Genomic DNA, 17,524 nt, shown 5'->3' on the forward strand with positions numbered 1-17,524 from the left:
TTCCCAACTACCAGAAGCCCCTCTCAAGCCCTTCCAAAGACTGGCCCATCTGAAGGACTTTGCAAACCCAAGATTGCTCCACGAACTAGTCCTGGGCAGGGCCCACAGAAATACCATCAAGGCAATGGTCCACTTAACACATGATGCCCGACGCGCCAGGCATAATAGAGTCATTCATTCATGGATGGAGCAAGTAATAAAAACCTCCTTCTCCTTCAACAAACCTGACCTGATTGCAGAGACAGCAAGCAAAACCATCATCATTGATGTAACTATCATCTCAGATACGAGGATGTCGGAGTCATGGGCTATAAAAGAAAAGAAATACAACACAGGAGAAATCAAGGCAGTGATCAACGTTTGGAATAACAACGGAACAGATGTCAAGCCCTTACCTGTGATAATATCAAGCAGAGGTCTCACGTACGGCCCCTCTGGAAGAGGACTATGTGCTATGGGGCTGACAAGCAGGGACATTATGGACCTTTGCCTCCTTGCCATCGTGGGGTCCATAAAGTTGAATTGACCAATATGAAAAGGACCAAGTAAGCCGTGAGAAAACAAAACATGGATTGGAATGCAATCAGAATGACCTGCCTTGCGACGAATAATGTACTAAGGCCCTGCCGAAAACGTCACAAGAGGCACGAGGAGTGTAGGATAAGTGGGAGGGCCTGCCTCGCGGGGGCGCCACTGGTGAAATATACCACTACTTTTATCGTTTCCCTACTCACCCAGGGAGGCGAGCCTTCTGGCATCAAGCCCACGGCCCCTCTGGGGACAGGGGCAGGTGGGGAGTTTAACTGGGGCGGTACACCTGTCAAACGCAGGTGTCCTAAGGCATCAGATGATTTTAGGTGGATCTGTTTAGCCTTCAAAGAGCTACCGGCGCTTTATTCACATACCTGATGCAAATACAGTTGAATTGTGGTCTTATCAACATCCCAGTTGTTAATATTGGTGCGTGCGTAAAAAACGTTGCAGCAATTTCACACAGAATTGCTAAAATAAAGATTTAGCAAACCAAGCAGATTTACAATCAAATCAGCTTTACACAGATCTTGCAAAATGCAAGAACAAAAGCCTTCACATTGGTACTCAATATAAAGAAGCTTTGTTTTGTTGGCCAGCTTATGCTCTTGAAGTGGGTCCTGGGGCAGTATTCACTCTCTTTTGTCTTTGTGTTATTAGATATTAGACAATAATTCTTTCTCATTATGAAAAAGGAATGTTTGTTAAATTATATCAGTGCTGAATGCTTCAATGTCCATGCAAAATCAGTGATGTCATAGAAAACCCATTTCCCATGATGATGCTTAATTTAAAGAATGAGGTGTGTCAAGATATTCCATTTTGACAGTTAGCAAAGAATCATTCAAGTCTAGACCTGTCATCTTAGACAGCTGTAGGCATATCTTTCAGTGTGTTAATTATATCTTCAATATAATTGTCTTATTGTCAACAAATGGTGTGTTATCAAAAGAAAGTGAGCAACAAGTGACATTCAATGCACATTAATTGTTTTTACAGATTAAGAAGTAGAGCAGGCAGTATGTTTTTAACAATGAAACTTCATGATACTGGAGTAAAGTTCTCATTGCATTTGGAGCTTTTTGCAAAGTTGATCTGGTAACAAGGTTGTATTTGTTAACATCAATTAATGGATTACAGAAACTAACAATAAACATAGTTCAAGCATTTATTCATCTTAGTTCACGTTATTTTTTGCATTTATTAATAAAAAATTGTAATCAAACCTGGAGCCTAATAACATTAGTTAATGCACCATGAATTAACTATTCTATTGACATTAACATGATCAAAGAAATACAACCCTGTTGCAAAGTGTTATCATCTGCTGTATACCCGGGGTGTATCATGAATAATTGACATTGAATCTAAGCATTTCAAGTGACAGCTCACTTTGAGCATTGGTTCATAACTTAGACACTTTAAACACTGGAATTGATTTAGTTTTGCTTTTTTAAAACTGGTGCACAGTTTGTGTCTACCTTTTCTGAGAGGCAAAAAGACACAAATGAAGCTTTGAAAGTGAAGTTCAAAAGTGAATAGTTTTTCCCCACTTTCATTGTCAACCCCTTGCATTCTCTCTGCTGTGTGGGATTACATTGGCAAATGCTTAAAGCTGCTCTTTGGACTTGATTTTATGGCCAAACACAGTCTGAGTTTCGGACCAACAGTGAGAGCTGTTTGCCTGTTTATTTAAATGTACCTACTGTGCAATATTTTTATGCAATTTTTTAATCTATTAATTTGACATGTGGCCACAGTTAACATGACAGTGTTTCTGGTCCTTTCACACACGAAGAAAAACCTTTCGGCAAGAATGTTAACAGTTGTGCCCAACTTTTGATCTCTCGTTTCTTTTGATATCTGCCAGATCTGTCTTTAACTGAACGTGTGCCAGCACAGGCGAATGCAATGACCAACATTCTCAGAATATCTGTAAAGCAGTCTGTTCTTCTGTTGCCCCGGATAGTGCATGAATGCGGGCAGTGGTTGTTCTTCTTTGCCCATACATTATGGGTGGCATTTGCTTTCTCCGCAGTGTTCAAGATAAAGGGCACAGAATGGACAGTAAGGATGAAGTGAATGCATTTCAGCCAGTCTTAAATTATACATACATATTTGACTGTGATTCAAATAAAACAGGGTCATATTGACCTTTTATCTGTGTGAATGGGCTTATATATAAGGCAAATGATAATCCATTAAAGGCCCTGACTTCTCCGTCCAACCCGTTTTCATGCTTTTAGGGACTATTCCACACAGCACTGGGCAAACAGACCTGTCTCAATGTTTGTCAATGTCAGTTGCTCAACCATTAATCAGCGATCAGTAAGTGCACTGGCAGCTGGGACTTACTCGGTCATGTGCATGTTTTTAAAAGCAGAAAAACAGACACCAACATGGTTCTTCTTGTCTATTAACACACAGGCAAAAAACTTTTTTATAAACCCAGTGACCTGGTCGAACGGGTTTTTGAAGGCATTTTGTGACGGCGTACTCTCTTCCTCACTTCCCCCAGCAGTCCTCATGAGGGCAAACCTGGACGGAGTGCCGAGTAAAAGTAGTACAGTCGGGGGCTGACATGTCATGTGAGCTGCATGCATGAAAGGAAGGGGCAAACTTGAGACTGTGATCTCTGTGAGCTTTTTAAAGAAATGAGTGGAGATCTCTGAGAGGGGTGTGCTTGTGTGTGCGGGGGGCGTGTATATATGTGTTTGGGTGAAAACTTTACGAACTTAAAGGCATTACTTTCACCACAGTGATTCATCTGCTGCCGGCCTCACATCAGCTGGTAAGTTTTACTGTCCGTGTTTATGAAAATATTTTTTTGTGACTTGTTGAATAGCTAAATAGCTCAAAGGTCCAGCCTCACGCGTGTTAACCTTCTAAACTACTAACTACTAAACTGACTTTTAACAGGTTGTTCAGTAAGTACAGTATATGCATGAACTTGCTAATGCCCCGCTCTTTAGTAAACTGCACTTAAAGTTTCTTTTTTATAAAAAATCTATTTGATATATAGCTGTACAATGAAGTATTTATATGGGGACAACGTCTGTGCTTTTAGGACAGCCTTAACACCTTATTTACTGCCTGTGAATGAGCAGGCAAAAAAGGCACGCTGCCAAAAAGAACATATATGAGACAGTGTATTTTATGCAATTTTATGTTTAAAAATGTGTGTAAAAGAGTCACAATTATCAGTGAAGGAATATTAAATAAATTATCAAAGTAATATTTCTTTGTATTTGCATATTTATTTTAATCCAGATTTGTGTATTAAATAAGCTTTGTATAAACCCACTCCAAAGCATTTGTAAGAAATTCCCGTAATGAATTTGTACGCTATTGTTGCCGTTAAAAGTAATCTGCAAAGTTAATTCCACATAACATAAGTGTGTTGGCCAATAAACACTGTGCCAACTATCTACGCCTGTTAAAAGCAAATCTGAGTATTATGTAATTCTGCCTAGGGCTTTTGCAGTATTTTTGTTAGGGGATGCTTAAACATGCTTAAACTGTAGACATGTGAGAACAATGGCCAAATATGTTATTGTATAATAACACAGTGGTTATTTAAACTAATTTGCATCTTTATTGTCTAACCCTGTCACAGAAATAAAAGAAACCATGCACTTTAACTTGGGTTGTTCCTAATGGTAGAAAACAAACCAAAAACATGTGTTTTTTATTCATTTATTTTAAACTCTGGAAAGTTTGTGCTACAGGAAGAATGTTGGAAAATTGCCTCACATTCGGCCGATCCCTCGTGAGGAGGAAGAATGTGGACCAAGACAATCTGGAGGAGTCCAAGCTGTGCCGATGCCTCTCCACTGTTGATCTCATTGCCCTTGGGGTCGGAAGCACACTGGGGGCCGGGGTCTATGTGCTCGCTGGGGAGGTGGCCAAAGGCAACTCTGGCCCCAGCATCGTGGTGTCTTTCCTCATTGCTGCTCTGGCCTCTGTGATGGCCGGTCTTTGCTATGCCGAGTTTGGTGCAAGGGTACCAAAGACGGGCTCGGCCTATCTGTATAGTTATGTGACTGTGGGGGAGCTTTGGGCCTTCATCACAGGATGGAATCTCATTCTGTCATATGTAATAGGTAATTATTTATTGTCAAATATTTGTAATCTTTAATACTTTCTCTGCGTACATTCAAATGAGTCATTTGACAGGATGTTGTTTCAGTATAAACTAATATTGATGTTGGGACAGGGACCTCTAGTGTGGCTCGTGCCTGGAGTGGGACGTTTGATGAGCTCATAGGGGGGCACATTGAGAAGTTCTGCAAAACATACTTCAAAATGAGTTTGCCTGGACTTGCTGAGTACCCTGATTTCTTTGCAGTCTGCCTGATCTTACTCCTATCAGGTAAAAATAAAGAAAAGAGTTCACTTACAGTATGTACAAAAAATATTTTCATCCTCAGAAATTTAGATTAACACCTTATATGTTTTAAGAACATTGTTTTCTAAAAAAAACAATAACACCTCATTATTGTAATTTAGCAGAGGTACTGTAGATGACAAATATTAGCCATGCTGTCTATTTTGCTTGCAATTGGCATAAAGTAAGTCTCTATGTTTTTTTTAGATACATTTTTATGGCTAGCAAAAATATGAAAAAATGACATACAGTACCATGCTATAAAACTATAAAATAAAAGGCAAATTCACTGCAAATCTCCGAGATAGAGTATATAAAACATACTGTTTCTAAGTCTTAAAAAATCATCCAGTTTGTAATTTTCACAATTCAATTCAATGTGTCTTTGTATTTCTTTCACAGGCCTTCTCTCTTTTGGGGTGAAAGAGTCAGCTTGGGTCAACAAAATCTTCACAGCTGTAAACGTGCTTGTGCTGATGTTCGTTATTGTCTCTGGATTCGTCAAAGGAGATTCACTCAATTGGAATCTATCAGAAGAATCTCTCATAAACGTCACCATTGTAAAAAGGTGAAGATGTGTCTTAAACATAATCTTTCTGTGTTAAATGTGAATGAAGATGTCAGCTTGTTGAATTTAAAATAGTAAAGTAAAATGTGAAATTATGTTGTGTACTTTTATTGTCTCATTACAGGAATCTGTCATACACTGCTAATGTGACCAGTGATTATGGTGCGGGGGGATTTTTTCCTTATGGTTTTAGTGGGACACTGGCGGGCGCTGCCACGTGCTTTTATGCTTTTGTGGGATTTGACTGCATTGCAACCACAGGTATTCAAACACACTGACCAGATGATATATATATATCTAAATGATTATTTCCATGAGTACTATTGTATACTCATGGACTGTACTCATATGACTAGAACAGACTAGAAAAGAAGAAGAATTTATCTGAAAAGTATGTCACCATTTACTCAGCATGTTATTTCAAACCCTTATATCATTGTACTCGTACTGTTCTGAGAAAGTGTTCTGATCCTTTTTTTCCACGCAACTACAACGCAAAAGCTATATACTGTACATATAGGCTATAATAAAAGTGGTCTCTTATGATCTGCATCATTTCTTATTTGGATCAGGCGAGGAGGTGAAAAACCCTCAAAGGGCGATTCCAATCGGTATAGTCGTTTCCCTGCTGGTCTGCTTCCTCGCCTACTTCGGTGTCTCTGCGGCTCTTACTCTCATGATGCCGTATTACCTGTTGGATGAAAAGAGTCCTCTGCCTATGGCTTTTGAATATGTGGGCTGGGAACCTGCGAAATACGTAGTGGCAGCTGGATCACTTTGCGCTTTATCAACCAGGTAAATAACCTTCTTTGCACTGCTGGCCAATGTATTTACCAATATTGTATATTGAGTAAGCATGCAGAAATGTGTGAGTAAACAATAGTAAAATGAATGTATGAGACCTTTTTAGTAGTGTAACTTCATTACCTCTTGGGGTATTAAATATCTTTGTATATTTGGGATGTTGGTAATTCTGCTGTAATTTAGGCATATTCTTCGCTGAAGTTCTTGGTGTTTGTGGTGGACAGATTTGTATGCTTGCTGTGCATCTCTAATGAATTTGGTGATTTGTTTGAAAGAGAGACTTATAGTATATATATTAAATATATGCTCTCTTCAAAACAAACTGTCTGTGTGGATCTCATATTTTTTCCTGGTGATTTAATTCATTGAACTAAAGAATAATGGTTGGCTAAAAATTATTTATGTTGCGTGAACTCCAAGAATTGTATTTGCAGTAGGCCTATGAATTCAACAATGGACATACACTATTAAAATAAAAATAGTTTTTTCAAAGAACCTTTATAGGGTTTACGGTTCTTAAAAGAACCATGCTTTTTATAATGTGTCGAACCCTTATTTACTTAAAATAATATTTTTGTGCAATAGGGAGGCTGTAAGCATGTTAAAGGTTATTTATAGAACCATAGAGCCTGACAGAAACGATTGCAGGTTACACCCCTTGTGCAATAATCCCAGGAAAAAATTAAGATCATTTATTTCTACATCTGTTCCCATTCACTTTTTTAAGCGTTCAGATCCTATTGCTCAGTTTTCTTCAAGTCAACATGACAAACACTCATTTTTATTGAGACATATTTCGGACCAAAACCTGATATGGAACAAATTAAAGTTGAAGGGTTGATAAAACAAGTCTGAACAATTAGAATGTTGTTTTAGAGGTGGAGTTATGTACAGTATTGTGGATACAATTCTTAAACGACCAAAAGACAGACCAATGTTTTGTTGGCAATATCACAATTCAATTGTATTACCAAAGTAAATAGGATCAAAATTGATTTCATGTTGACTTCAAAAAGAACATTTTTAAAAAGCGTTTGGGATCAGATTTGAGGCATGTAAATAATTGACCAGTTGCGTTTGCTGATGTTTCTGCTTCACGTGCAGTCTGCTGGGCTCCATTTTCCCAATGCCTCGTGTAATCTATGCTATGGCACAGGATGGGGTGCTTTTCAAAGTGTTAGCCCAAATCAATCCTAAGACGATGACCCCACTTATTGCCACAATGTCTTCTGGTATAGTTGCAGGTGAGAGATAGCGGCATGATCAGTGTGAAAACTGCCAATGTGATCCACCAGGCAAATGTGAGAATGTCAGGAGAGGCATTTTACTATGGGAAGATACAGAAATATAATTGTCTGTTCTTTCATTATTTGCTCACACTCAGGTTAGATTCGATTAAACTTCATTATCGTTGTTCAGAGTACAAACACAAGCTACTGAAATGCGTTTTAAAACCTGTTTGACATCCTTTTATTTTCTATCAGTAGCACATTTTGAACTCCACAGAATAAATCCACATGTAAAAACCAAAGGGTGAGCGAATGAGGACATAATATGATGTAAATAATTTATATCAAATTTAGTTTTGGTGAACTATTTCTTTAAACAGCCACTCAAATAGTCAGCCAGCAAAGTGGCCAACATTTGCTCTTCACATTTGCCGGTGGTGGTTAATATGTTCTTTTCCTTCCAGAGTTGCAGGTGTTTGAACCATGACCCTTTTTTTGTCTTTAGCCTGTTGGGTTCATTGTTCCCTCTCCCACGCATTCTATTTGCCATGGCTCGAGATGGCATACTGTTCCGATTCCTTTCCAAAGTGAGTAAGCGTCAGTCGCCAGTGGCTGCCACTATGGCAGCGGGCACTACTGCGGGTAAGCCAAGACCGAGATAGGCCTGTTGTTGTGTTTGTGTCAGCCTGGTGGAGGTGCAGTGTGCCTGCTCGATTACATCATTGGTGGACGCATGCAGTCATTGTGGTGATGGTGCTTTAAATCTATGAAATCTCTTTGAAAAATGCATGCAAACATGACCCTTTAGAGCAATTTGGGTGGAAATGGATGGGACAACTCACGTTTCTTAAGTCACGTGTCAGGTGCAGATGTCTTATATTCTGACACCTGCAGGGAGAGATTCTCAGTAGTGCAGTGGGTGATTTGGTCATGGATGACTTTGATGCTAGCAGGGATGCCCAGTGGATGCTAATGATTCTAGGGAATGAGAAAGCAGAGGGGAAGCACATCCAAGAAATAAGGATGCAGGGTGCAATGGATAAAGAACCCCTCTACATTACACATGTTAGGCTTGAAGCAGTGTATGTTTGTTGGTGTACAATGCTTCCCTGCTGTGAGGGAAGTTTGGGCACCTGTCTAAGAAGCCATGGGCCACATCTGGAGCTCATTTCTTTAGAAGACACATGTGTTATTCGATTATGTGTTGAAATTAAAGTCATCCAGTAAGGTATAGATTATTTATAATGTGATGGTAATCGGTTGATCTATATCAGCAGTCATTATATACATTACACAACAAATGGAATGATAAGCAGTGCATGTCCTGTTGGAGCACAGTTACCCAAAAAGCATTTGAATATCACATTCAATACAAAAATCGCATGTATAAAATGTAAACGGATAAGATTACATTTGATATCAATAACATTATTTGTTTGCAGATCCTGTTCAGCTTTAATTTTCTACCTTAAAACTATCTCATTCAAACATTATAAATGCGGCTTAAGTCTTTAAATACTTTTGGGAACACTGTATGGAAAACATGTAATTTATGCAGAAAGCTTCTTTCTGAAGTCCATGATGTGTGATTTGTGTTAACTTTTTGTTGTCATTGCATTTTAAGCAAATAGTTCACTGTCTGAAGGGCTCTTTATTCAGCCTGTGTAATACATTCATTTGAAAAAAGTGCCTTAAAATCCTAATTCGACTCTCAAATGTTTATATAAAAGCCTCATTAGATATACTTCTTGTAATCTATACTGCACAGCTCATGTCAGTGTATTATTTGGTCATCAAGCGCCCTTCAAACTTCTCTAATTTCATTGTTGTGAATATAAGTATGAATGTTTGAAATGATACTTGTCTATATCTGATCAGAATGTGTTTCTTTAAAACAGCTATCATGGCTTTCCTGTTTGACTTGAAAGCGCTGGTGGACATGATGTCTATTGGAACTTTGCTGGCATACTCTTTAGTAGCTGCATGTGTACTTATCCTCAGGTTAGTAAACATGGCGTTCTTAGTGTTAATGTTTCTAATATTATTTCCCATATATAAATGAAATATGCTGTTAAACATTAAAATGACAGCTGAAGTTCTTAAAATATTATTTTAGTTTGTCGCTATCACAGCTGTACATTGTGTTTTTTTAAGTATACATTTGAAGAGTTCATTTGCATTCGCATTCCAAGTAATATCAATCAAACTGCAGAAGATTGTTAACAATCATATAGGAAATAGGTGTATAATATAAGTTTTGAATTATTGTTTTATTGAAGGCATTTCAGGAAGGATTTGTGTACTTCAGCCATCTCGTGGTTATATCACTATAAGCATTGTATATTTGTACAATTTTATTTAAAATGTATACAATTTAAAAATGATGGTTCCATTTCAAGGGTATATTTGCATGTTAATCATCTTCTTTTTTCATGGAATCTTTATTGAAATGATGGAATTGTAGCGATTTTAAGGAATTTTACTGCTAAATGTACCCTTAAATGTCAGATATCAGCCGGATGCTGTGTTTGAGAAGTCCAAAAACAGGGAAGGAAAGGAAGATGTTGGTGAATCTGAACTGACTGAATCAGAGTCCCACCTCAACATGTTGAAGGATGGAGGAATAACCCTGCGTTCTCTGCTCAACCCTCCACTGCTGCCCACCGTACAGACCTCATCAGCTGTCAATGTAGCCGTTATCATTATCGGTTAGTATTAACGCAGATCGCTTCCTTTGACCGACCTTCATTATGTCAGCAGACATATTTGAACCAGCTCAAAATCCCTTGTCATCCTGATGTATGCTCAACTTTTCTGTGCAGTGCTTGCTGTGTGTGTTGTCAGCACACTCAACACATACTATGGACACGCCATTGTTGCCATGGAGCCCTGGGCCCTCGGGTTGCTGGCAGCATCGTTGTTCATCTTCCTTTTGTGCTTCCTTTTGGTTTACAGACAACCTCAGACGAAGAAGAAAGTTTCCTTTATGGTACATACAGTATGTTTATAGAAAAAGTAATTACAACAAAGTTGAAGGTGCACTTTAATAAGTGTGCCATTATGTTCAATGTTTAGTTTGATGTGTATCTTGCCCAATACAGCGCTGGGTTTTAGGGTAATAGCCTGTATAAAACCACTCTGTTTGCAAAGCACTCTGTGCTCTGAAGGGTCGATCGTGTGTTTTCCTTATCTGCCATGACAAACAGAGTGATACGACTGAAAGAGCCTCTATTGATTGTGTTTGCCTCCTTCAGTCTGGCTTAATTCATTAGTGCAGTAAAGCAGATGTTTAAGGCAAAGTGTATTTTTCGCTCCAGGTTCCTCTGTTGCCCTTTTTGCCCATCTTGAGTATATTTGTCAACGTGTATCTCATGGTTCAGCTCAGCGGGGACACATGGATCCGCTTCTCCATCTGGATGGCAATAGGTTAGTGCTAACTGCGAGAACAAACACACACACATTTTTTTTTTATTTAAATTTTAGGAAATGTATATAATTTATAAGTAGTTCCCTGAAAAATAAAAATGGACTTACTCTTGTTTAATTCCGAAGCTGTTTGCCTTTCATTTGAAGAATGTTGGAAATCAAATTGGCCTCATTGACTTCTATTGTAGGGACACAAAACCACAGAGACATTTCTCAAAATGTCTTCTTTTGTGTTCCACAGAGTTTTTATTAACAAGACGGTAAATAAATGGTGACAGATTTTTCGCTTGATAGGACAATGTGTTATAATCCCACTATTTCAGCACAGTTGAATTACCCAATAGGACATTTCCCATGCCTTATGCATGACAAACGGAGCAGTCAAGAATATGAATAGAGGAAAGAAGGTCTGATGTTTCATTGAGTAGTCATCCTCTGTTTTTGCGGGATAAATTATTATAGAAATACAAACTTACCTTTCCTTGCTATTATCAGAGAGACATCTCCTGAGTTGTGTGTCCTTTCCCACTTTCTTCACATCCATTATCCTGGGTGAAAGATGCCTTCTGGTGAGGTACTGCTGATAATGCCCTTTTTGTATGGTTCCCTTCAATGCAACACATCGTCAGTTGTGCACCTCTGCCTCATTGGGTGTTTCGGCTCTTTATCACAAGACACCCTCGGCCAAGGGAGGCCCACCGCAGGTTGATCAGACCTGGGTGTGTGTCGCATTGTTACAAGGCCAGCCCATGCTGTTACCATCAGCCTCAACACACATACACCCGGAGCAGTGGGCAGCTCGCCAGGTAGGTGGGGGTAAGGTGCCTTGCTCCATGCCCTGCCGGCCCTGAGAATCGAACCAGCAACCTTCTGGTCACGAGTCCGGACTCTAACCATTAGGCGGCCATGACTGCCCACACGTTAATTCACATTACATTTATGCATTTGGCAGACGCTTTTATCGAAAGCGACTTACATTGCATTTTACTATATGTAGTCCCCTGGGATTGAACCCATGACCTTGGCATTGCTAGCACCATGCTCTAAAACATTACCAAAATCAACCCAACCATACGCGCCAACCAGTTGGCCTAGGCAGCTATAGCCCCACTGGCACCATTAATGCATGCTCATATTTGTTATTTTTGAGTGAACTTGCCCCAAAAATAAACAGATTTCACTGAAGCCCCCTGTAGACAAATCAAAAATCAATCTCAATTTTGATACAAATCCACAGGTTTCATCATCTATTTTGGTTACGGGATCTGGCATAGCACTGAACGCAAGAGGCATCTACAGAACCGCGGTGCTGTGACGGAGAAAAAAAAGCTGACAGCAGGCGAAGACACTGAGGAGTATGTGACTCGCACAGAGAAGACAAGTCCATGTTAGACAGAAACAGACTGTTATTCACAGCATTCACCAACCAGCTGACAGACGTGAGCTCTGTGTACAGCTCTGCCTTTACAGTCACTGCCATCATGAACAATGTTTTATAACATCTCTCAGTGCGGATGATCTCACGTATAGCGAGACAGGGGTGTAAAAATGTATCAAGTATTATTCAATGATCTGACAAAACTAAAACAAATCCGAGTCTTACATAATTATTGATTATGCATTAGAACTGAAATTGAAATCCGGTCATTGTCAGAGCAAATCTTATTTAAACCCCTTTAGAATACCTCTGAGTATGAGTTATATGCATTAAATGTGTTGGGAAGTAAAAAGGGAACACACAGTTTTATTTGCCGATACTTATAAGTATTATGATTCCACAGTCAGTACCTAAAGTTTACTTACATTGTTACAACAAAATAAACTAATAGAAATTGTAGTTGTCAGATAAAATTGTGCATTAAACTTGCATAATTCCATAGAGGTGGAAAAGTTATGTATTGCTGCTACTGTATGTTTTCACAACATACAGTAGCTTCTTTTTTACCATCATAAGTGTTTACTTCTAAGATTTAGTATTAATTCTTATTTTACATCTTATTGCCAGAGATGCTAAGCTGCTCATGTAACAGGAGTTTTCTTGTATTCTGATAATAACACTTTTTTATTTTCACTCTGTAACTCTTCATGTTGTTTGTGTTTCTGTACTAGTGTTGAATGTTTGATAGGGATCCTAAAATGTTTAGCACTCACGGGTCAATCTGTTGTCTAACAACCAAAAGGTGACACAATTTGTCATGTTTTAAATGTAGTACTATAACCCTTATTCACTCTATTTACTTGCTGAAGTTCTTGTCCAAAGATGCTTGAAAAGTAACTGTCAGTCATGTTTTCAGTGCAAACATTTATAATGTACATCAATTACTATGTTTCAGAGGCCATTGTGTTATGCATTTAAATTGTTTATGTAATGGACATGTTGATTATGCCATTGTCATTATATTGCAATGTCGTTTCATGCAAGATAATAAAGATTTCTTCCCATTTTTAACCAAGTCTTCCACGCTTAAATAAATAAATAGGCTTTTGCATTAGTATGTTTTCGGGGCTAATGGATCTGTTCATGAAATATGTGGTGTACAATATTGAGTGAAGGAAAATGAAAGGATTGTTGTGTGAGCAACTTTAATCTCTTCTAATGTTTCAGGAGTCAAGTAATTCCAACACTCTGTAATTCTAACAGGAATTTATGCAAAAGATTTGAATCAGTTCTCAGAAGACAATTTGCATAGAAAACCATACTACAATTGAAATAAGCATTGCAGAGACTTTTCTGAGGTTGCTATAACATGTGATGCAGGCTTTATCCTTTAGAGGGCATTACAGGACTCCAGAATATTGGGGTACATGGACTGATGTTAAAGGGGGAGTGAGCAGATGGGAAAATTCCTTTTTTCAGACAGTGGAGGAAGGGTTCCTACACTGTTCTCCAGACCTCCTGAGATCCAAGATCACCCCGTGAGTATTGCTGGGACGTTCACTTCAGTCACCATGAGACTTTGGATCTTCTTTGTAGCACTACTTTGGCTGGAGGTCCAACATGGTGAGCGGATCATTCTTTGTTCTTCTACCTAGTTCTTCTTCCTTTAGAAAGTCAAACTATTAGTCTCTTTGAGAGATGTGTGGAGAGACACTGGTGCTTAGAAACACAGCCAAAAATCCAGAGCAAAAAGAGATTTAAATGAATATAACAGAGACAATTGCTTGACACAGTTTATGTTGCTTGATCTAAAGAATTATCTGTAAATGCTTGCAATTATTTCTGGAAATGTGTTTTGTGCTAATCCCAGAGAGTTGATGCGAATGTGTTTGACCAAATGCCAACATAGTGCAGGACGGTAATGCAGAACTGTGAATACAATACTGATAGTTTAATCTTTGTTGACTTTGTTCTCTGCAGTAAGTTTTCAAAGCAAAGCAGTTTACCACTTTTTGTTTCAGTCTCAGAAAAGTTATATTCATATTTAGATATTGTGTATCGGCTTCCAGTGGTAAATAATCATCGGTTATAGTTATCGCCAAAAATGTACATATAGGTGCATCCGTAGTCTAAATCATGGAAAGAAGTCAAAGGTGTTAGTGCATCCAAACATTTAAGAGCTTTACAAATGTTCCTCCAGGTCACATTATAACACATAGTTCTTAGTTACATGCCATAACATTTGTTTAGATGAGGTTAAAATCATTTCAATTCACGAAACATAAACGATTCATTGAAAGAGCAGATTTCGTGCATTTTTGTGTGGAGAAAAAGCATATTTTTCATGCATTGCGATGATGTTTGTACAGCTGTGAGCTGAAGTATATGAAGCTGCTTTCCAGATGAGAGAACCCCCCTCTCTCTCTCTCTCTCTCTCTCTCTCTCTCCTTATACCTTTGCCAAGGGTCACAGAGCACACCAAAGAAATAAAAAATAATAAAGAATCTCTGTTCTGCATGTCAAATCTATAATCATTAACAAGCGTAGAAGAACATTTTCATACCATAGTATGTATTTGAATTAAGCACATTGAGTATTGAAAACCATTGATGTTTTTATCCCCTTTTTCTTGTGTTTATGCAGGTATGTGTCAGCAGTCCAGACGCAATAAAGAGTCCAGTGAGAACCGCACGCGACCTGGAAGAAAGAGGGTGAAGATTCGACAGCCAAAAGTGAAGGAAAAGGAGTTAGTAAGCAAAGGCCAATCTATTCTCACCCAGGTTCTAGATAAAGGACGTTTTCTTCGACTGGGTGAGACACTTTCATTAAACCCTGGGAAAACGATGGAACTTAGATGCAAAGGAACTAAGATTGGTTGGGCGTATCCTTCATATCTGGACACCTACAATGATAACCGCCTCAGGTATCCTTCCTCACTCACTACATTATGTTATTCAGACAATAATCCAGATCTGAGACAGACTTGACTCTTGCGTTTTAGCATCAAGCAGCAGGACAGATACAGTCAATTGATCCTGACGTCGCCCTCCGCTGCTGATACAGGGGAGTACAGCTGCTGGGTGATGCTGTGTGATGGTGAAGAATGTGAGAGGGATGCAGACACCACCTCGAAAACCTATATATACTTTACAGGTACAGCATCTGAAAGCACACTACAATACAGCTGACATTGTAACAACACACCAAAAAAAACTACATATACAATGTTTGATCTCTTCTAGACAAAGATGAGCTGTTTGTTCCATCCCCCATCCATTTTGAGATCGCCTACCTGCGTCCTGACAGGCACACCACAGTACCCTGTCGGGTGACCAACCCTAAAGTCAAAGTGTCACTGCATAGAGAAGTTCCTCCAGAGGAAATCCAAGTGGATGGGACGCAAATCTCATACAATCCTACAAAGGGTTTTATTATTCAGAACCCAAGTCCAGAACACAAGGGTGCATATTACTGCAAAGCCAACAGCACCACTAAATCCACACCACAAATATCCACCATGTACCAGCTGCTTTATGTGGAGGGTAAGACCCAATTGAGGGGTTCATCTTGCACTTCTTAATGCATTTTGGTGCTTGAAGGACATAAAAGTGGATGCTGAGGATGTCGCACCCCTGACTTTTGTGTTTTCACTTGTTTTTCTTAGTGCCCAGTGGTCCACCTTTTGCGACCATCGAGGCATCGACAAACACAGTGAGCGGAGGAGATATCTTTAACCTTACATGCACAGTCCTAGGTGAACCAGAGATGAATTTAAGCTTCAGCTGGAGGTATCCAGGCCAGGCAAGTAGCACTTTATTTTCTTGGGATTGTAAGAAAATGTAAGATGATAACAGTATTTGCTCATCTGAGCTTCTGATTCTGGCTGAGACAGTCATAGTTGATCATTTACCTTTACATTTCATTTAGAAATGATTTTATTAAATTATTAAATTACAAATGATAATATGATAAATAACAATAATATGCTGTTTTATTTGGATGTTAAAATGTCCAGGGTAATACATGCCTCATGACACGAAACGATACATTTGTGATTAAAAGCTAATCATATTTTTAGCTCATTTAGTCACGTTTGGATGTAAAGAAGATTATTACTGTCCACACTCAAAATGGACGAATCTCAGTGGTTCTAGTGGTCACAAGACACGCGTCAACCAATGAGATTCAAAAGCTTTGAGATTTGTTGAGACTGCTCGTTCTAGTGTGAACCGTTCTTTAAAGGTTAAGTGAAATTTGGCGGCATCTAAAGGTGAGGTCGTAAATCGCAACCAACGGCTCACTCCACCCTTCCCCTTCGAAGCACTACGACACGACACAGAACTAACATGTCATCACGTTTCGCTTCTTTGCCGAAGGAGATAACATATTTACGAAATGCGCTCTGTAGAGCAGTTTGTCCATTTAGGGATACTGTAGAAACAACATGGCGCATTCCATGCAAGGGGACCCGCGCTGTATGTAGATATAGCTAGAAGACCTTGTTATGTATATAATACTGCATTTCTGTCAAAAGATCCTCCAAACAATGACACACAGCACTTCAACACTTCCCATCCATCTCAGTAAATTCTAACCTGTGATTGAAATCGCTTAAACTCAACTACTGTAAATATTAATGCGTGTTTGTCAGGACCAGAGGCTGGTGATCATTCAAGACTCCTGGAGGCTGATAAACAGAGGCGTGGGCCACACCACACGCATTTCCCAGAGCGTTTTAATTGTGGAGGATGCTGAAACTATTGACTTTGGAAAATACATCTGCACTGCCAAAAGTAAGAACGGAGAGACATCTGTGGCCACATCGGTGAAATCACACGACTAGGAAAGAAACATAGGTGTTATACATTGTCACGAGCTGGTCTCACACCGTTCAGGCTTTTTTTTTGCTCGATTCACATCACAGTATGAAAACCATTATGAAAAAATATCTAATATGGCTTGGAAATAAAATGCTTTTATGAATCTGAATGTCTCTTGATGGAGCTTTGTGTGGGGTTGCAATAGAGCATTACTTACTATTTTATACCTTATTGATTGTATGACTCGAAATTCCCATTAACTTTAAATACTCAGAGCGAAAGGTGTTAAGTTCTAAGTGCATATTTCTACACTACCTTCGGTTACCGTGAAATATGACTGAGAAGCATGAAGACTCTGTGCTCGGCTTTAATGGACTCCGT

The 17,524-nt window shown here is 38.9% G+C and overlaps 2 protein-coding genes across 5 annotated transcripts; both read left to right on the forward strand.

The window, feature by feature from the left end:
* The first annotated feature begins 2,836 nt into the window (after nucleotides 1-2,836).
* slc7a2 (solute carrier family 7 member 2) lies at nucleotides 2,837-13,453 on the forward strand. 4 transcript variants are annotated; one of them, XM_079480267.1, is made up of 12 exons: nucleotides 2,837-3,322; nucleotides 4,260-4,634; nucleotides 4,748-4,903; nucleotides 5,321-5,486; nucleotides 5,611-5,747; nucleotides 6,059-6,281; nucleotides 8,025-8,161; nucleotides 9,418-9,520; nucleotides 10,028-10,227; nucleotides 10,342-10,508; nucleotides 10,837-10,945; nucleotides 12,183-13,396. In XM_079480267.1, the coding sequence occupies exons 2-12, from the start codon at nucleotides 4,265-4,267 to the stop codon at nucleotides 12,335-12,337; spliced, it is 1,923 nt and encodes a 640-aa protein (XP_079336393.1). In that variant the 5' UTR covers nucleotides 2,837-3,322; nucleotides 4,260-4,264; the 3' UTR covers nucleotides 12,338-13,396. The 4 variants fall into 4 exon arrangements, with proteins under 4 accessions (XP_079336393.1, XP_079336392.1, XP_079336390.1 ...); XM_079480266.1 differs by having other exon boundaries at nucleotides 2,848-3,322; nucleotides 4,248-4,634; nucleotides 12,183-13,453; XM_079480264.1 differs by lacking the exon at nucleotides 8,025-8,161 and adding an exon at nucleotides 7,395-7,534 and having other exon boundaries at nucleotides 2,868-3,322; nucleotides 4,248-4,634.
* A 331-nt stretch (nucleotides 13,454-13,784) lies between these two features.
* On the forward strand, nucleotides 13,785-17,310 carry pdgfrl (platelet-derived growth factor receptor-like). The gene is made up of 6 exons (XM_079479963.1): nucleotides 13,785-13,946; nucleotides 14,967-15,246; nucleotides 15,325-15,476; nucleotides 15,566-15,865; nucleotides 15,988-16,124; nucleotides 16,975-17,310. The coding sequence occupies exons 1-6, from the start codon at nucleotides 13,895-13,897 to the stop codon at nucleotides 17,164-17,166; spliced, it is 1,113 nt and encodes a 370-aa protein (XP_079336089.1). The 5' UTR covers nucleotides 13,785-13,894; the 3' UTR covers nucleotides 17,167-17,310.
* Nucleotides 17,311-17,524: the final 214 nt, after the last annotated feature.

The sequence above is a fragment of the Barbatula barbatula genome (assembly GCF_947034865.1).
Source record: "Barbatula barbatula genome assembly, chromosome: 18".
Classification (NCBI taxonomy): Eukaryota; Metazoa; Chordata; class Actinopteri; order Cypriniformes; family Nemacheilidae; genus Barbatula; species Barbatula barbatula.